This window comes from Microcaecilia unicolor, chromosome 5, assembly GCF_901765095.1.
Source record: "Microcaecilia unicolor chromosome 5, aMicUni1.1, whole genome shotgun sequence".
NCBI classification, from domain to species: Eukaryota; Metazoa; Chordata; class Amphibia; order Gymnophiona; family Siphonopidae; genus Microcaecilia; species Microcaecilia unicolor.
In genome coordinates, this window is record NC_044035.1 from 312,365,887 (window position 1) to 312,387,585 (window position 21,699).

General features: G+C 43.6%; 1 protein-coding gene across 1 annotated transcript in view; it reads left to right on the forward strand.

Annotated features, from left to right (window-relative positions):
• Positions 1-7,047: 7,047 nt before the first annotated feature.
• Positions 7,048-21,699, forward strand: part of MYLK3 (myosin light chain kinase 3) — a 179,619-nt gene continuing 164,967 nt past the window's right edge. Inside the window, 1 exon segment of the mRNA XM_030205054.1 lies at positions 7,048-7,717. Coding sequence (XP_030060914.1) covers positions 7,160-7,717 — 558 coding nt within the window. The 5' untranslated portion in view covers positions 7,048-7,159.

Here is a 21,699-nt window from a genome sequence, read left to right on the forward strand (position 1 = left end):
GATTTCGCAAAAGCGGCGAAAAGCGTATAATCGAAAGCTACATTTGTGATAGCTTCGCCGCTTTCCCTTCGCCTCGCCAGCGAAAGTTCAAAGGGGCGTGTTGGCGGCGAAGCGAAGGCAGGACATGGGCAGGCTTGGGCGTGGCTACCAGATGGCCGGCTTTCGCGGATAATGGAAAAATAAAACCCGGCGATAAGCAGTATTTCGCCGGGTTTACTTGGTCCTTTTATTTTCACGACCAAGCCTCAAAAAGGTGCCCCAACTGACCAGATGACCACCAGCGGGAATGGGGGATGACCTCCCCTTACTCCCCCAGTGGTCGCCAACCCCCTCCCACACTAAAATTATTAAAATACAAACCTTTTTTGCCAGCCTGTATGCCAGCCTCAAATGTCATACCCAGCACCCTGACAGCAGTATGCAGGTCCCTGGAACAGTTGTTGTTGGTTGCAGTGGACTGCAGAAAGGCAGAGCCAGGCCCATCCCCCCCTACCTGTTCCACTTGTGGTGGGTAATGTTGAGCCCTCCAAAACCCCCCAAAACCCACTGTACCCACATGTAGGTGCCCCCCTTCAGCCCTTAGGGCTAGGGTAATGGTGCACACTTGTGGGCAGTGGGTTTTGGGAGGGGGGATTTGGGGGACTCAGCACACAGGGGAAGGGTGCTATGCACCTGGAAGCTAATTTGGTTGCTTATAAAAGATGTTTGAAGTGCCCCCTAGGGTGCCCGGTTGGTGTCCTGGCATGTGAGGGGGACCATTGCACTACAAATGCTGGCTCCTCCCACGGCCAAATGCCTTGGATTTTGCCGGGTTTGAGATCGCCGGCAGTTTTTTCCATTATCGCGGAAAAACAAAACTGGCGATCTCAAACCCGGCAAAATCCAAGGCATTTCGCCGGGCCACACCGTATTATCGAAAAAAAAGATGGCCGGCCATCTTTTTTGAAAATACGGTTCCGGCCAGCTGTTGCACCGCCGCTAAAATAGATCGCCGGCGACCTATTTCGCCGGCGATGTTCGATTATTCCCCTCTAAGTTAGCAATTTCTTGGCTATAATATTCCTGTTTGGCTTGATTCACTTGATGTTTATATTCATTTATTTCTCTTTTTCAGTTGATATAAATTGAACTGTCTTGAGATCTAAGTGTGCTCAAGGCATCTGCATGATCTTTTTTGGTTGCTAAAGCATTACTGAACCACGGGTTGGCTGTCTTCCTTCTCGGGGATAGTGTCATATAAATTGTTTTCTTTTGAATGTTTGGGCCACCAAAGTCCACAGGTACAAAAGTACTCATGAGCATATTATTAGCCACTAATAAGGGAGTGTCTCCCTTATATGGTGTGAAGTCCCACCTATCGCATCCCAGCATGCACTGGGCAGGGCTGGGTGCTGCTATTTTTGAGGCGACACCGATGGAAGAGGAGGGAGGCCACCTCCCTCCTCCAAATGAAGGTAGGGGGGTGGGAAAGGGCTGCTAGACCACCAAGTGGGGGGATTGACCCACAGCCCACTGGGCCACTAGGGACATCTGAGGGGATGTTAGGGGGGTTCATGGGGCTAGAGACCCACTGGATCTCCAGCCCCCCTGAACCTGGGTCGAGGGGGTTGGGGGGACCAGAGGTCCGCTGGACCTCCGGCCCCCATGTCACTGGGGGGGGGGGGAGGGAGGGTCATCAGGTTGTGGTTCCTGTGGGGGTGGCTGCTGCATTGGAGGGACTGGGGTCCTGCTAGCATGCTGGACAGGGCTCACCATTCCTCCCCAATGGTCTGGAAACCATAACACCAGCTCCAAGCTGGCATAGGGTTTGCTGCGGCTAGTGAGCAAGTATTTGGCACACTGATCACTGATCATTGGGGAGGAATAGGTTTTGCATACATTTGCATTCTACTTGCACTAAGAGCCCTGTTTTGCATGCATTTGCATGCAAGTTGCGTTCAGAGCCTGCGAGCAAGTTGTTTCACGTGCTTGGTGGCTCTGATCATGGGTCGGTAGCAAACGCAGGCACTAGTATGGTGCTAACAGCCTCTAATGCCCATGTTTGCTTCTGATCATCGGCCCATTAGTGCATGCTAATGGACATTAGCGTGCACTGAGGGGTTCTTTTACAAAGATGCGCTAGCGTTTTTAGCGTGCACTAATGATTAGCGCGCTCTACATGCTAGAGGCACCCATGGGAATGTATGGGCATCTCTAGCGTTTAACGTGTGATTATCTTTAGCATGCGCTAAAGACATTAGTGCTCCTTTGTAAAAGGACCCGTAAATGCTGTGCTTTCTATTTTATACCTATGGGTCACATAGCACTTAGCACGCACTAAGCTTTAGTAAAAAGGTCCCTTAGTTCTGAACATAAGCAATAAGAAATTACCTTCCCTATTAAGAACTTCCATCTATTTTCTAGAGACCCACGCTGGAGACTCTTGGCAGGGATGCCGGGGGGGGGGGGGGGGGGGGGGGGCAAAATTCCCTGGGCCCGGCCTCCAAGAGGGGGCTCGAGCCCGGCACCAGCAAGCTTCATCCTGCCTGCCTGCTTCTGGGTGTGTTATCTCCTGCATGCCGCCAGGACCTGGATAATTGCATTAGCATGATATCACATTAATGCAATCATCTGGGTCCCGACTCTTGGCATGGGCAGGAGCAGGAGAGAACAGAACATGGGAGCAGGCAGGTAGGAAGAGGCTTGCTGGTGCCAGGCCCAGCCCCCCCCCCCTTGGAGGCAGAGACATAAAAGTAGGTAGGGGGTGGGTGGTAGGGGGCAGGTGGGTGCAGCAACGTGAGTGAGGGAGGAGTGGCACGCGGCAGTCCAGTTCTGCCCTGGGTTCAGCTGTGTCTCTTGGTGACACTGACTCTTGGAGGCAGAATGCCGGACTTGATGGATCAACAGCCTGACCCAGCTTGGTACTTCTATTGTTGTATAATTCCTGCATTGAAGAAATCTACATTCACAGACCTCTGGCATAGATGACCTAGCATTATGGTTTTGCACTTGGACCTCATGAATAGGTCTGAAGAAGAATGCTATAGTTAATTATATCTATTGGCAGCTGGAAAATTTTGAGCAACACATCCTATCTCCATACAGTTCATATAAAGAAGGGACTTGAACTCAAGTGTCATTACCATAAATCAAATCTTTATTCAAAATGCATAAGTCATACTTCTCCCCAAATTTGTACTGAAAATGAAGAAATGAGAGAGGGAAAGGGAGAGGGGAAGGAGGTGGGATAAAGGAATCATGACAGTTGTTACTGATTATCAAGAACTTGCAGCGTGGTTCCCTGATGAAGACAATAAAACGGGACCGTTGGAATTAACGTGCAAGCTGGAGAACAGATAAGTGGCGGGTTCAAGTGAAATGTTTTAACCCACCAACTTTTGAATGTATTACGTATAAGCTGAAATGAGTAGCAAACATTTTTCAGTCGATGATGACTTTTTCTGTATGTCCTCCCGAGAATTACACAGGAGGCATCAGTACTTGAGACTTTACCCCTGTTTAAGAGCAGACACAGGTTGACTGCTTGTTGCTTTTTTGATTGTATCAACATTTTTCAAGCAGCCTTTTGATCAGTTTTGGGATAAAGGAAGCCAGAATCAGTATTGTGTTTATGGATACTCAACCTGCACACAAAGAGGGACACCTCATGTTGAAAACCAAGAAAAATGGATCTTCAGCACACGTAGACTGCATATATGTCACCTGCCAGGTGGAAAGAGGAATATATGTGTACCCTGTGCCCTCAGATGCTCCCACCTAGTGGAGACCTGCTTTATCCACAGCCAGCGTGAATTTTTGCAAAACTCTTTCCCTAGATCTTTGGTAAGAAATGGATTATTTACATTTTAAGGAAAAAGGTCAAAATACACCTCTTCTAGTGGGTGTGGAACCAGGAAAGATAGAGTTACATTTATGTCTTTAAAAGAAATGCAAGAAATTGTCTTAAGTGAGCTATTGTACCTGAATGTAACTCACCTTGAGCTACTACTGGAAAAGGTGTGAGCAAAATCCAAATAAATACATATTGACAAATGCTGGCTTAGCTGACCTTAGTGAGAAGGCCAATAAGTAGAAGTGTACTGCAGGCTTCTTTTTGTATTGACAAGCTTATTGGAGCAATGCAATTAATGATGTTGCATTTTTCCCAGCCCGTTCTTCATGCTTCTCTGTATAACCACTAAATGGAGGAATATAGGAAAAGGCCTCTAATTGCCTTTCAGTTTGAGTGTGCGTATGTATGGTCAGCTCAGTTTTGTGTCCTTATGGTTTTTGCGCATTGTAATAACATAGTCTATTTGCTATGGGTGGTTAATTTTCTGTGCAATGTGTTTTAAGATTAGTATCCTCTAACAGTAAGCTGTTCAGGTTAGTGGACTAGAATTTTTCATAAAATAAATATATTAATACACAAAATTCAGAACAGTTTGACAAAGAAGATTGTCAAAAAAATTGAGGAGACTACGACTATTCTTTGCATAATCAGTCTTCCGTACCCTAGTTCAATCCCTAGTCCTAACAAAATTTGATTACTGCAACTCTATTTACACAGGACTTAATGGGGATCTCCTCAAAAAACTACAAACTGCTCAAAACACTGCCGCATGTCTCATATTCAGACTACCACGCTTCACCAAAGCAACCTCCCTTCTGTACACTTTGTCGAGAACAAAAACTGGGGGCAGCTCACTGCAAATTTGTGTTATTGGCAATGATGTTGCTTAAGAAGTGTGTGCTGAAAGCGTGGGTAGACGCCGAGCCACCACACCTAGATGTATGGAAAAACTGTATGGTTGAGATGGCCCACTGGATAAGCTTATCACTCAGGCTTTCTGCCTCAGGGAGGAACCGCCAATACAGAGACATCTGGGGGAGAGCACTCAAAATACTCTCACCGCAAGATTCAGCAATGAGTACTTAAAGGGGTCTGCATGTAATAGGGCAGGAGCAACCTTTGGGGAAGGGGGGTAGGGAGATGGGAGGGAAGGGGGTGTAAATGATAAAAAGTTATGAAGTTAAGAATGGTGGAGAGAAGAATATTTATGTACTATTGCTCTGTTTTATTACAGAATTGTGGTTGATTGGTTTTTGTTTACAACTGATTGTCTCTGTCTTCATACAATAAAAACACTTTGCATTGGTTTCCAATAAAAGATAGACTATCATTCAAGCTATGTACCCTTTGTATGGTTCAGCCCCAATATACATGAACAACCTCAATGAATTACCCTCACATAATTAATGTTTACCTCATCCCACTACTCCTGTCTATCCCAGTTAATCCTAGCCCTTTACCATTTTCTCCATATTTCAATTATCTAGCTTAAATCACTTGGGGCCCTGTTACTAAGCCGCATTTTTAGCATGTGATAAGTGTCACGTTCTCAGAGCAGGAACTAGGTTTGTGAGCCCTTGGGCCACTGCCGAGGAGCGGCAGCGGCAGGCAAATCACCCAAGCAGAAAGCAGTGCTGAACACAACAGGCAGGAACCACAGAATATAACTAGAAGAGGCTTTAATAGTAGACAGTAAACATTATCCAGTAGCACAGCAAGGTCAAAGGGGCAGGCAGCAAACACGGGTAATCCATAAACTAACCAGAGTCTTTAGGCAGGCGGAAAGCAAAGTCAAAGTCCAGGTCCAGGCAAAGGGTCAAAGGCACAGGAAGCAAGCAAGTCAAAGTCCAGGTCCAGGAACAGGCAGGGTCCAACACACAGGAAACTTTCAGAGCAAGAACTCCAACAAACCAACAGGAACTCATGGATGACCTTTGATACCAAGGCAAGGCAAGCAAGACTCACAGAAGCTAATAAGCCCATCAGCAGCTGACCCTCAGCTGCAGTAATCACCAGCCAAGTAAGGTTGCTGTTCAAGGACAAACCAGCAGAGCAAGTCTGGCAACCTGGAAAATCCGGACCGGACTCACTGAAGTCTGGAACATGGAAGACAGCAGAAAACAGTCCATAGCAGCCACCAGTTCTGGCCACCAGAGGGCAAGGTGAGCACCCACATGGAAAGCAGTCACAAACGTGACAATAAGCATTACCGTGCTCTAACCTTGTAGATGCACATAATATTCCATTCTACACAGTTAGTGCTCTTTAATTTTTAGCATGTGCTAAGAATGCTAGTGCACCTTAGTAAACAGGGCCCTAAGTATTTAATTACATCTCTTCCAAACTCAAGTTTTACTTGTCTAACATATGATGTATTTTACTTTCTGTTAATATATTTTGAACATGTTCATGCTTTTCTAATTGTTATGTAAGCCACATTGAACCTGAGTTCTACTCGCGCTAATGCGGGATATAAATGTCATAAATAAAGTATAAAAAGTAAACATCCTTTAAATTAGGATACAACCATGAAGATTTTGCTAGCTGTAGAACTGTTTCCTTTTCCAAGATTGGTTATGCGACCTCTTAACTCGGTCAGATCCAGATGTGCCCTGGAGTCAAACCGACTCCTGGTGACCATACATTGAGGAGATCCCTCGTACTCCCTATGGCTTAACTTGGTCAGACTTGTGGTGAAATCCAAGTGAGAGCTTGAACTGCAGAGCAAAGAAGCCTAAGGTTCAAGGGGAGTTTTGGCCCATAGTGATGTTTCAGCACTAGAACCGAATCTACTTCAAGCCACTGCCACTGAGGCTGATTTATAAATCCAAGTAGCAACCAGCCTAGAGAGCACACAACACTGCAGGCCGCAAGGTTCACACTTTCATGTTATACAAGACACTGAGGTGGCAAAGAGCAGCCTTCTGGAAGCTTGTTGGTAAGTGAGAGAAACAAAGGCCCTGTTGAACACAAAATGTTGTTTTCTTTTCAGCAGACGTCAGTCACAGGCATTGTTAATGCTTAAAATACCTGCCCATCAACAGCCTCTCAAGAAAGAATTTTAAACGTTTGCGTGACGTCAAGAGGCCTCCAAAAGAGTATGGTGCCAATTTTAGCCTGTTATTTAAAAGCTACAGAGTGAGAAGGCTGATAACACACGGAATTAAATCTTTTTTTATACAACAGTGGGGCAATGCTACTGGCACCAGAAAGGAGATATCTCAGAGCAGCTAACATTTTGCCCAAGAACTCTTCCCTACACCCAGGTGAGAAGTCACTGGGAATATTGAAAAAACAGAGAGCCTTTTCACTAGGCACATCAATAAAATGAGCAGGCAAGTCTCACTGACATCCTGTTTGGCAAAAATGTATGAAAGTAACCTGGACACAGCAGGTGGGACTGGAATATCCACGAGAAGGTCACCAGCTACAGGTGACAACAACTTAAGCAGCCTGGACAAAAAACTGAATCTTCTGAATGAAAAAGTTGACAAGCTGTTGAATTTCCGAGAGGATGTAATGGAGAAATTAGAAACTGTGCACCAAGGCATAGATGATTTGGAAAAGGGAATCGACAAGTTAATGGTGCCTCCAGTGCCCAGTGATCTAGCCAAGGGCACTGAGGGAGCCTTAAACAGCACTAATGTCATCCCTTATGGCAATATAGATGGGGTGTGTGCTGAGATTTTAAGGCTGACGAGAACTGTTCACCATGATACCCTAAAACAAGGAGACAAGTTAGTGGGGGTGGAAAAAATGGTTTCTGCCATTGACAAGGCTATCATATTCCTTGGAGAGACTTTCAAGAATTCTAAAGTAGTGGATTTCATTCTCAAAGGCGTTGTACCCTGGAAAAAAGGAAGCCTGAGTGATGTTGCAGATGAGGTTGGTACAACAGAACTACTTCTGATTTATTTTCCTCTAAGTTCAATTACTATTATGGTGTTCACTGATTGCCAAACACATAGCTGATTGTAGAGTTAATCTTTCTAATATTTTAACATGTTCATACCTACAAAGTTTCCTGTTATTATTATCAGTGTGAAGGAACTAACCTTCAGAGAAGGAAATCAGATTATATAGCAGGTTTGTGGTATGACTATATATATATATATATATATATATATATATATATATATATATCATTTATACCATGCTCTTTCCCGCTTGATAGCAGGTTCAGTGTGGCTTACAAGGTATGGTACAAAGTATCACAGAGATAATACAAAGTATGGTACAAAGTATTGCGGGGATAACCCAGTTATAGAGAATAGGACAATAGGAAGAGATGTGGGGGAGAGGATGGGAGTATGGGTAGTGTTAGTGGTGTGGATCAGGTTCGAGAATTAAGTTGGGTTGTTTGGGTATGCTTGTTTGAAAAGGTAAGTTTTCAGCAGCTTTCGAAAGGGTAGATGTTCGTTGGTTGTTCGGATGTGTCGAGGTATTGCGTTCCAGAGTTTGCTACCTATAATGGAGAAGTTGGATGCATATATATATATATATATATATATATATATATATATATATATATATATATATATATGTGTATATGTGTGTGTGCAAATCCTTCCTGTCCTAATCTGTATAATATAATAATGCGGACCATCAAACAAAAGAAGACAAGCTGAATAAGTATATTTTAGTCTCTAAGCTTTTTATCATGAGTCCTGTATAAATCTTTGTGTCTTCATCTAATCATTTTGGGTCCCTTTTACTAAACCGCATTAAGTACCAATGCACATTTAACATGGGAACAATGTGTACTGCAAAACGCATTAAAACATTTTATGGTAATTTGCCTGTCAGCATGCACTAATCGCACACTTTTATTTTATTTTTGTAATTTTTTCTGGAGGGGGGCATGTCATGAGTGGAGAATGGGTGTGGAAGCTTTATCCAACTAGTGCATTCACATTAGTGCGCACTAACTGGATAGCATAGGGGTAAGACGAGAGCACATAACACTTCCTAAATAGGAGGCAGTATGTGCTCCCGCATTAATAATTATGCAGATCTTGCATGCTAATGGAAAAATTAGAGCAGGATGTGAAAAAATAAAAAATAAAAAAAGTCCTGTTTTATGGACGTGCTAAAAATGGGCTTCGAGTGCTGGAAAATCCCATGTTAAAATGCACTAAGCCCATTTCTTAGCATATCTTAGTAAAAGTTCCCCTTAATTTAATTAAGGGATATGATAATTCTCTTATCTGCTTTGTGCAGGCTGTCCATCATTTCATGTTTTGAAATGATATGTGTGTGCATAAGAGAGAGAGAATATGAAGTAAAGCTACGCAATGGAATAAAGACTAGGGAAATCAATCTAGGGACAGATATAATAAATAAATAAAGATGTGACGATATAATAAGAATGTATTTGAAAGACATTATTTATTGAAAAAATCTAAAAGTTTTACAATATGCAGAACATTATAGCGGTCAAGCATATAGGGATCGAGTTTATAACAGGACATCTATGTGAGAAGTCCAGAAGGTGCCTATTTTAAGCCTATGTCATAAAGGCAACAGAGGTACCTGTGTAGTGGAGGAGTGGCCTAGTGGTTAGGGTGGTGGACTTTGGTCCTGAGGAACTGAGTTCAATTCCCACTTCAGGCAGAGGCAGCTCCTTGTGACTCTGGGCAAGTCACTTAACCCTCCATTGTCCCATGTAAGCCACATTGAGCCTGCCATGAGTGGGAAAGCACGGGGTACAAATGTAACAAAAAAAAGATAGGCTCAACAGCACACAAATGCCCACACACACATTTACACCTGCTGCAAAGAATGTGTAAATGTGTACATCTTCTCTAGGGGGACAGTTCTGTAAGTGGGTGCCTCTACCGCTGGTGCGCAATGAGATCCTTTTTTATAATGGCATCTGGGTGTGCAGATTCTGTTATAGAATTCTACTATAATATGGTATTGGCATGCCTTACATTTATGTGCCCGAAATTACACCAGCCATAGACCTGGCATAACTGTGGTTGCATGAATGCATAAGAACAGGAGAATAGCCATACTGGGTCAGACCAATGGTCCATCTAGCCCAGTATCTTGTTTCTAACCCAGTAGTAACACCCCCCCCCCCCACCCAAACATGCCTCTGGATTGTATATATGGTGCCCAGATTTGCATGCCCAAATTTGAGTGCATGCCTCAGATGCGCGTGCAAATTAATTGCTTCATGAGCTCATTGACATCAATAATTAGATACTAACAATCAGTAGGTACTGGAAATTTTTCATGACCTTGCTGCTGAGACCACATTTAAAAATCTGAGAAAGAATCATTTCTAGATAAATATGTAGAAGGATGGAAATCAATGGGTGCAGAAATGCAAACATACCAGGGTGCCATAAGGATCGGCCTTGTCCAGGATTTTGTTTAATATTTATTTGTCACGGATATGTGGGCTTTTAAAATCATTTGGCCTGTCATACTGAATTTATACTGATGATATTCAGTTTGTTTGTTTTTTACCATTGACAGGACCGGTCCCCGATATGGTAATGCAGAACATTTTTAGCCACATAAATCAATGGATGACTGATAACCAACTTTTCCAAAGAATTTCCTTCTAAAATTGTTTGTTCAGATTTTGTGATTCCAGTTTTTGTGCAGTGAGGAATTTGGGAGTGTTGTCTGACTCGGCACTGTCTTTTAGAACCAAATTCAGTCTGTTGTTTAAGTTATGACCATTAATCTCTCGCATTGATTTCCAACAAGTATTGCAGAGCCTAGTATTGACAGGCCTCGACTATTGTACTACTGGATATATTGGTTTGCCGGCAGCCTGCATCCAATCTTTGCAAATTGTTCAAAATTCTGTGATTTGATTGTCATATGGGTTGTCTAAGAATGAACATGTTTCACCCTTTTGTCAGAAACTGCATTGGTTGCCTGTATCAGAAAGAATTAGGTTTAAATTGTTGACATTAGTTCATCAGAGCTACATCAGGAGTCATCACATTATTTAGTTGTTGGCATTGGTGTAAATCAGCATGAGTGTTTCATTCTGAAGCTTTTTCTATGTTACAAGTACCTGATTTACAGCTCTTTTGGCTTGAACTTACAAGGAAGAGCATTTTTTCAGTGGCGGGTCCAGTTGAGTGGAGCAATCTGCTCTTCTTCTTAGGAAACAGACAAATTTCTGGCATTTAAAAAGCTCAAGAACCGTCTTAAATAAGGCCACTTAGCTATGCGGGTGCCTAAACTGGATATTGCCAGTACCCGCATAACTAAAAAAAACAAAACCTGGTGCCCCCTCCTGCTCCCCGACAATGTCCCCTCCTTCCCCCAGCTATCGGCAATAAGAAGCCCTCTTGGAACTCCCTTGCTGTGCAAGTAAGCCCCTCAGGGCCTATCTATAGCCCTGGTGGACCAGTGGTGGTGGTCATCAGGTGCAGGAGTAACATAGTAACATACATAGTAACATAGTAGATGACGGCAGAAAAAGACCTGCACGGTCCATCTAGTCTGCCCAACAAGATAAACTCATATGTGCTACTTCTTGTGTATACCTTACCTTGATTTGTATCTGCCATTTTCAGGACACAGACCGTAGAAGTCTTGCCCAGAACTAGCCCCATTTTCAGGACACAGACCGTAGAAGTCTTGCCCAGAACTAGCCCCACCACCCAAACACCAGCCCCGCCTCACAATCTCGGCTAAGCTTCTGAGGATCCATGCGCCCTTGCTCCTGCCCCTTGTGGTAGCTATCTATAATGGCTGCTGCAACCTCTTGAAGTAGCTCATAGTGGGGGAGGGGGCTTCTTATTGCCAAGGGCTGGGGGGGAGGTGGGAGGGAAAGTGGGGGGATTGTCGAGGTGGTGGGAGGGGGCTCGGGGATCTTATTTTTAAACAAAAATATAGTTATGTGGGCCACGGTCTGATGTTCAGCTGTGCCTGCATAAGTTCTGGTATCCAGCCCGCCCAAAATTATCCCCCAATATTCAGTGCTGGTGCCCAGACATGGCCCTGCATTAAATATCAGAGGATAATGTAGCCAGTGACAATCAGCGCTCAAAAAAACATTGACCACCACTGGCTGAATATCAGGGGGTTGGTGTTTGTTTATGTTAACTGAGTCAATATGATAAGGAATCTTCATTTCTTAAGTCCATAAGATGTATATAGAGGCCTAGGTGAATAGTTCAATAAAACCTGTTTAATTTATTAGCTAGCTAGTCAATGGCACACCTGCTACATTTACAGACACAGCCTAAATATCATACCAGTGTATACTTGCTTTTTTAGTTCAGAAATGTAATTTTGGATGCCATATCCCATACAAACAAGCATTTCACCTCTCTGGAGATGTTTTTCTTTTCTTCTGGAATATTTCTCATAGCAAGGGCTTCTTTTATTACTGACTCTGCATGTAATCATGAAATAGTACATTGAGTGGAGCTAGGCATGACCGGGAAAGGAAATTCAATTTTAGAAGCAGAAAGACTCTATACGTAGTACAGTGATATGTGGAGATTATACAGTATGCAGTAATTTTATAAGGCTTTTTTTTCTATGTGTGAAAGCTTGTTTTAAATGTGGTCTGTAATGAATTATATTGCTTCACTATCAAAATATCCAACACATTTATTTGAGATTGACAGAAAATTGAAGGTTTGAATCCAAAGAATTTAACCATAGCGGATATATATTCAGTTCTTCTATTGAGCTATCTCATAATAAAAATATATCATCCAGGAATCATTTCTGTAAAATTATTGTTTGAAAATTCCTTGCTGAATAAAATAAGCATAAGGTAGGCACATTATTTTTCAAACTTTGCTTTGGGAACCCTGTCATACCATTCCCCATTGAAACTGCTAGAGGTACAAGAAGCCGTTTGTATATACAGAAACAAAGAAATGATCCTGTTCAGCCTGAATTCTGTACCAGATGCAGCTAAGATCCCTTTTCTGGGGTCATGAAACTGGCACAGCAAGTGTTCTTAGTACAGTAATGTGGACAGAAAGCACTAATAGAAATTACAGCTTTGGAAATGGCAGAACATTTATTAGCATGAAATAAATATGAAAATTGCTCTTTGCTGTGTGGGGCTATAATTATGTCATGGTCAGTCTCTGACAAAAAGATTAGTCAGCTCAAATTTGTGAAAAGGATGAGAATTAAAAAGACAGAGCTATTTATTAGAAAAGCTCATGGATAAAGCTGATGAAAACCAGTGATGGACCAGTCAGCAGCATTTATTCGGATAGCAGGTGCTGCTACCCGGCAGGGCCATAGCTAGCTGAGGGCACAATGGAGGCTGCAGCTCCAACACTGAACCCCGTCCATTGGTTTCCCTTGCTTGGCTGTGATGTGGTGGATGGGACAGGAGAGCTTGGAGGCATACCGCACAGGGCACATTTCTAGGTTGCTCTGCTCCTGCTACGTGGATAAATGTTTTAAAATATTGGGCAGGATTTTTTTTAAAGGAAGCTTATGATTTGAAGTCAAAATAGACATAAGTTGCCTCTTTCCTTTTTCTTAGCCATTTTTTGATATGCATTTGAACTGTAAAGGCAGTATAGATAATATATGCAATAGAATTAGTCAAATAAAAAGGTATGACTTTATAATATATCTTTTCTTTGTGACGATAAAGGAATAAAGTTCTTAATAAATGTAGGGGAAATTTTTTTTCATGAAATTCAGTTGCCTTTGTCTTCTGGTTTCCTATGTCTTTAAACCTGCATGCTCAGTGCACCTGTTTCCTCATGATGTTGCATCCTGGTTTTATTTTTCATATTTGCTTTCTTTATATTCAAATGCATTTTGTGATTTTTTTCCCCCTTACAGAAGTATTATTATTTTGGATCTAACTTATGTTTTTTCATTTGTAGCTCAAGACAACTTTATCAGGTGCAGTTGATTTAGTGGCCCTTTTACTAAGCTGCGTAGGCGCCTACAAGCACCCAACACATGCCAGTTTGGAACTACCACCCGGCTACCACATGGCCCGGGCAGCAATTTCAATTTTTATGTGCATTCACTATGCGCGCCGAAAAATATATTTTATTTTCCAGGTGCGCGGTGCTAACCAGGCGGTAATCAGCATTGTACGCACTCTGACAATTACCGCCCGGTTAATGCGTGAGACCTTACCGCTAAGTGAATGGGTAACGGTAAGGTCTCAGGCCCAAAATAGACACGTGCCAATTTTCATTTTGCCGCACGTCCATTTTCGCCCAAAAAAACCACGCCTTTTTTGCAGGTATGCTGAAAAATGGACCTGTATGCCTCCAATACAAGTGTCTACACCAGCACAGGCCACCTTTTGGCGCACTTTAGTAAAAGGACCCCTCACTGACTCCCTGTTTTTAACACTGACACAGAATCAGTCATAGTTTTGTCACACAGTGGGCTAGTTTTACTCAATGCCCAGGCTCTCTTGTAATTTTGCAACTGTGGTAGGAGCTGCAAACTCCAGCCTTCACAAAGTAAGTGTCAAGTTTTTACAGAATCACAGAAGAGAATTAGGGGCTAGGACTAGAACTAGGGTTGTGAGCTTTCAAAGCACACAAACAAAATGGCAGTCAACTAGCTCTCTCACCTTTGCTCGTCTTTCTGTAGGCCCTGTCTGCCCTGGAGGCCTGGGAATTTTAATTCTGTTAAAATAAAAAAAGATTAAAAGTCAACATTAACCCCACAATAATTCAAATTCTTAAATAAAGTAAACATTTTTTGTGTTCATATATCCTGAGACTGATGTAACATCACTGATGTCATAGACATAAGTCTCAATAAATTTAATCATTGCACATCATGAAAACCCAAAGTGCTCAAATATGTTACAACAAAACATATACCCTTATTTAAAACAGGTTAAGAAAATCTAAACAGATTAAGCATAATTAGGGCAATGTTCAAAGACCATGTACCTTGGAAAACTGGTTCTCTGGAAATTGCCTCCCTGAGTGCAGATGATAGTAGGTCAACAATGCGAGAAGGAAGGCTCGGGGGGGGGGGGGGGGGGGGGGGGGGGTTAGGTTGCATTATTCTGAAAGGCAAAAGAACCTGCAGAACAAGCAGGTGACAATCAATCTGGGGCAGTATTGAAAGAGAAAATATGGTTGTGCTTTCCGTGTGAGAAATGGTGGCAAATGTGCAAGTGTAACCCTGGTCTCACCACAAAGTTCCCGTCATCAGCTAGCTCTTCGGGTCAGCACCTGAACCAGGGCACAGCAAAAGTTCCCTGTGGGCCATAGGGTTTTAAGCCATACTTTTACCCTTTTTTTTTCTTTATCAGTATGGGAGCAAATTAACCTTATTCTCACTCCAAAGAAATTCTCCACTCCAAGTTTTATGAAACGAATGCAGACTTTACTGGAACGCTACAACAGGGAGATATCCAAGCTTCATGTCTCTTTTAGTAACAAACAGTTTCTATTATACAGTTTACTTGATATCAGAACAGTTTAATTTGTATCAAAACTGGGTTATTGACTGAAAGAGGTTTAAGTGCCACGCGAAGACTCTTGGTGTAAGAGTTCCAAATCTAGTTCAATTTCTATTTATTATTCCTGGGTACTTACATATTTACAGCTCCACCAGTCCAACACTCATCCTTCTGGGCAGAATAATCCAAGGCTGTGCTTGCAGCGCTGTTTGCAGCAAGCTGTCCTGCTGGGCAGGGCTGCCGGGGGGGGGGGGGGGGAGTGTAGGGGGGCAAAATTCCCCAGGCCCGGCCTCCAAGGGGGGCCCAGCACTGGGCCCCGGGGTTTGTCTCTCTCCTGGTCCTGTTGGGAACTGGTCCTGGCACACTGGAGCAGGTGAGACTGAGAGACAGACTGTGGTGCTGTCCCCCCCCCCCCCCCCCTTGGAGGCCGGGGAGGAGCAGACGCACTGACGTAGGGTGCAGGGGCCTCCCATGTCAGTGTGTCTGTATCTCCCTGGCCTCTAGTGGCAGCCCAAGAGTGAGTGAGGAGCAGCAGCAGCGGCTACGTTCCGAGTTGGGCCTGGTAGCTGAGTCCCGAGTATGGGGGGGGGGGGGGGGGAGTCTGGCAGCTGCGTTCTGAGTGTGTGTGTGTGGGGGGGGGGGGGGTGCTCGGTGGCGGCCCTGCCTCAGGCCCAGCTCTGTCTCTTGGCAGGGCTTCTATCCAGCTGCCAGATCCACTCAGCATCAGACCTCCCTGTCTGTCCTTCCTCCACAGGTGCACTTCTCTGAGCTGTTGCCTCTGGTACCAAACAGATTCTTTCCTATTCTGCTCCTGGGCTGGGTTAACCCTTTTACCCACCTGGAGCACTCCTCACCATCCACAGTTAATGCTTTAATTGGCAAAAACGTCCTCTGTCTTAGGTTATTGGGCCTATCCAGGATACCCTCTCTCCTCACGGGTCCTGGAAGGGGTGAAGCCAACCAATGACCATGTACTCTGACAACAACAACTTTTATTAATTCTTAACTCCACCCATATACGACATCTCCTATCCATCTAAACCCACAAATATTTCCCTCAGCAGCTTTGCCATAAACGCTCCCCTCTGGGCTGTACTTCTTACTCTCCCTTTCTAGCCCGCTCCCTCTCTCCAGTAACTCTGAGAGAGGGGTCTCTCATTAGGTTTAGTAATCCCCACTATATTGAGGGATTACACAAGTAAAAAGTACCTGCAGACCTTGCTCCTATGTGGGTACATTTTAAAATTGCCCTTGGTATGGCTCTACTCAATAAATTGGAGAATTTGGACCATACATTCTGGAAATCTTTCCCGGTGATGCATCAATTGCTCCAGGTGCTATGCTTAAGCACTATCTTGTTGAAGCTGTTAAAGTAACAAGCACAGTGGTTGTGGAGTCAAGAATTCTCACACTTGAATATAAACCACACACAATCCCCACAAAAAACAGTAAGAACGTGTGAAAATCCAACTCTATGGGGTTAATGGGAGGAAAAAGCTGGACAGAGATTACCAAAAGCTTTGAAATCTATGAACGACTATCTAAACTTCCGGAAAACACTAAAAACTAACCTGTTTAAAAAGGCATACCTTACCGATCCAACATAAATGCCTGATCTCTGCAACACAACAAAACTAAAGAACGTAATGGACATAACACAACTCTTCTGTTGTACGATTCCCTAGTGTGGCTGTGCCACATGAACTTTATCTTACCACAACATCACTTTGTATTTGTTTACACCGGAGTCTGTAACGCCTCTCCGGTGCAATATAAGCCACATTGAGCCTACAAATAGGTGGGAAAATGTGGGACATAAATGTAACAAATAAAATAAATAAAAATAAGTCGGGGAGCTATTGCATTTCCGCCACTTTTTGGACCCTGAAGCAGCTTTGCTCTATAAGGCACGAGCGAAATGCTGGCCATCGTCGATCTTGGAATTTGTTGGCTGTCATTCAAGAGAAGTGGCTGCAGGAAGGAGGAGTTTCACCAAGTTAAAAAACTGTTTCCTTCAAATTACTCGAACCTTCAATCTATTAGCGTTGTTTTCAGCTTATGCATTTTGATTGGCCGAGTTGTTTAAGTGCATCAAGATTTTTCTTTGTTACCAAATGCACTACGTTTTCTGATGTTAAACATTGAGGGTTATGGGAAGGTTTTTTTTGCCTATGATGAGGTAGTCGATCTTTTTATGACCACAGTATAGGTCAGGTGGATCATACGTAGCTCTATAGACCTGTTGGTCAATGAGCACCTTGAGGCTTTTTCCTCCCATTAACCCCATACAGTTGGATTTTCACACATCCTTACTGTTTTTTGTGGGGACTGCATGTGGTTTATATTCAAGTGTAGAAGCCCTCAAAGTGTCAGTGGAAGCTCCTGCTGCCACTACCAGGGCATGCTCCTGTTTCTGAAGAAAAAAGGGTGGGGATGAGGAGGGAGACCGAGAAGTTAACTTGTCTTCTGATAACCTCAATGAATCTGCAGTTTTGACAAAATCAGAGAAACAATTTGTGAGAAGTACTGCACTGATTTTAAGCTCATGCTGGACACAGACAGAGAATGACGTTGTATTTGACATATTAATCAGACCTCTTTCAACATGAGGGTTCCTCATATATTCTCAGATACTGAAAAACTATTCAAAGAAGAAAATGATCCAAGACACAGAACTAATTTTAGTTAAATTTCCTTGCAAGTGTATAATTATTTAAAAGCCGAGATGGATGTCCATATGCTTGAAACGTCCAAATCCTAATTTTGCAAAGGCAGGATTTGGATGTCCGACACTGCCGTGTGTAAAAATAGTAAGGGGGGGGGGGGGGTTATTGTGGGCATGTTTTAAGTGGGAATAGGAAAGGCCCAAAAGCAGGACATCCAACAGCAGTTACTGAAGGGAATGAAATGTCCAAGTCTAAAAAGAAGGACGACCTTAGTTTAGACCTGTTTCAGTCATGTCTAGGATACAAAAAAGTGCTCTGATTGAGCAGCTGGCCATTGGAGGGACTGATGAGCCGATGATCAGAAGCAAACACAAGAGCTAGAGGCCATAAGCACTGTTCTAGCTCCCGTGTTTGCTGGCGTGGAATGATCAAAGACCCCCACATCCGGTAATAACGAGCCCGCCAATTGGTAGCATAGTGGGCATTCAAATTAGATGAAAATGAGATAATTATATATTCTCCCCCATGATTAAAGAAAAGCGCAGCTAAGTTGGGTGCCCCTACCGTGGGAAACCCTAATGCCAGCTCTAAGCTGGCATTAGGGTTTCTTGAAGAAGCAAAGCAGCAGCAGGATACTACTACTACTTAACATTTCTAGAGCGCTACTAGGGTTACGCAGCGCTGTACAATTTAACAAAGAGAGACAGTCCCTGCTCAAAGAGCTTACAATCTAATAGACAAGTGAACGGTCGGTCCGATCGGGGCAGTCAAATTGGGGCAGTCTGGATTCACTGAACGGTAAGGGTTAGGTGCCGAACGCAGCATTGAAGAGGTGGGCTTTAAGCAAAGACTTGAAGATGGGCAGGGAGGGGGCTTGGCGTAAGGGTTCAGGAAGGTTGTTCCAAGCATAGGGTGAGGCGAGGCAGAATGAGCGGAGCCTGGAGTTGGCGGTGGTGGAGAAGGGTACTGAGAGGAGGGATTTATCCTGTGAACGGAGGTTACGGGCGGGAACGTAAGGGGAGATGAGGGTAGAGAGGTAGTGAGGGGCAGCAGACTGAGTGCATTTGTAGGTAAGAAGGAGAAGCTTGAATTGAATGCGGTATCTGATCGGAAGCCAGTGAAGTGACCTGAGGAGAGGGGTGATATGAGTATATCGGTTCTGGCGGAATATGAGACGTGCAGCAGAGTTCTGAACAGACTGAAGGGGGGATAGATGGCTAAGTGGGAGGCCGGTGAGGAGTAAGTTGCAGTAGTCCAGGATAGAGGAATTAGGGCTCCGAGGGGTATTTTTCCCTTTCCAATCTTCATCAGACTTTGAACACAATAATCCACTGGGACCCAGAAGTCTGCACAGGCTCCCCCTGCTGCCTAGACATTTGCTTCCAAGGACTGTGCGAGCAGGGTTTTTCCTGTTTCTTTACTGATGCAGTTTACATAATAATAATAATTCCAAATGGACTTTAACCAGATGTTATGTTACAATAAAACTGACCAGAAAAAGAACATGATTATATACACATCTATTTTCTTTTTATTTTATATTAGTAAAAAAGGCCCGTTTCTGACACAAATGAAACGGGCCCTAGCAAGGTTTTCCTTGGAGTGTGTATGTTTGAGAGAGTGTATGTGCGAGTGTGTGTGTGTGTGTGTGTGAGAATGAGAGTGTGTGCAAGTGCGTATGTGAGTCACAGTCTGTGAGAGAGAGAGTGTGTTTCACACAGATACAATGTGTGCGAGAGAGTGTGTGAGACACAGACTCTCTGTGAGACTGAGTGTATGAGACCAAGAGAGTGTGTGAGTGACTGTGTGACACATAGAGAGTGAATGTGATACAGTGTGAGAGACAGTGTGTGAGAGTGTGTGTGTGACTGAGATACCTCCCCCCCCTCTCTGGTGTCAGGCCCCCCCCCTCTCTCTCTGGTGTCTGAGCGTTACTGTGCAGGACGCTGAGCTCTGGCTGTGCTTCAAGGAACTGACCAATCCTATTTAATAGAATGCACCTCCAACATTCTGAAGCCGAGAAACCTCATGTGGTTGGTCACTTCTGTTTGTGACGAACCCGGAAGAACTCAAGGGCGGAGCTTACAGAGATGGAGCCTGAGCTTCAGAAGCTTCAAACCCTTCACTGAAGCCACGGAGTCAGCTTCAGAACGTTGAGGTTGTTTTTTATTATATAGGATGAGCATAGCCAGCCTCTTATGGTGGGGGGGGGGGGGGGGGGGGGGGGAGGGGGGAGGAGCATGTGTATGGGAGTTGCTCTGGCCCCACTCAAACACACTTGCACGCTCTTTCTCTGACTTCCTCCTTCTGGGTAGACCCTGAAGAGCTCAGCTTGACGCATAACTTTTCAGAGCGTGAGCCAGGCGCCATCTGCCTGCTTTGCTCCCTCATGACTGAAGCTTGTAGCTCATATACTGTTGCAGGAATTGAGATAGGAATTTGTGATACTTCAGGAGTCAGACAGCACACACCAGAATGAGAGAGTAATCTTCTTTATTTGCCAGCAAACAAAGCAGGACATCAGCATTAAGTCTCTTCTTCTCTTTGTGTCTTTCTCTCAGCTCTCTGTGTCTTTGTCTCAGCTGCTTCTCTTCTGCTGTCTCTCCTGTTGTCTTCCAGCTTTCTTCCTTTCTTCTGAGCTCCTTCTGACGTAAACTGCTTCTGCTCCTACTTAAATACAGTTCTATCCAGCCTAGCCTAGCCCAGCCCCCTTACTCTCCAATTGGTTAAGGAATAGATTGGTCACTTTGCCTCAACCAATCATTACTTTTGAAATATCAGTTACATAGGTTTGGTATTCCTCAAACTGACCTCTAACCTGGGGCCCCTCAAGCCAGACAATATGGCACTAGAACTCTTATATTCTCATCATGATTGATTTCTCATCTATAGCTTAAATTGCTTACTGGACTCTGGCATTCATTAAAGGGGTCAAAGGCTAATCTTACTTAATAGCATACGGCTATGGTCTGTTATTTCTTTCAGGAGGCCAGTCCTACACTTAGCTATAATTAATCAAGGAGAAGAGAGCTGACTAGCCCTGACCTCGTTCACCTATCAGCTTATACATTGAACCAGCCAGAACTGCAGATAAGTCAAAACACATGTTTGACCTCTTCACTACAGTCTTTGCTTAGAACGTCAGACAAAGAATAATACAAACATTCCACACAGAATTATTAATTTACACAGAATACAGCATATTCTAAAGTAAGCATCCTTATAACACATATTCTACATATTTATAATGGTCTATATATCTAAGCTATCTTCTTATAACAAAATCTACATATCAAGAACTTCTGAAATAGTATTTCAGCTTTAAACTACAGTATGCCTAACAGTATACAAATGTTGAGCTAGCATTCATTATTCACAAGGGTGAAAGAAATTCCTTTCTCTGACCTTTTTAACCTTTGGCTCAGCCAAGCCAGACATTGAGATAATATGAACCATCTGGCATACCTTCACTTTAGTTGCAAAGTAAAAAGTTAGAATTCTAACTTCAAGCTTTTAATATCATTTCTCAGAGTTAACACTTTCTTTGCCCATGGCTGCCTCATTCCCCCCTTTGAGACTAAAATCAGCTTATGCAGAGATAAGTCTCACAACTGAAACTCTGGAGATTATAGTGATCCTAACTGGGAATAGACTTATGAACCACCATTACCCTACTTGTTAAGGTCCGACGGCATACTGCCGAAGCACATGAGGCCAGGAAACAAAACAACAACCCTGCTAAAACTAAGACTATTAGGGAAATGAACAAAGGACGTATCCAGGAGGTCAATGACCACCAC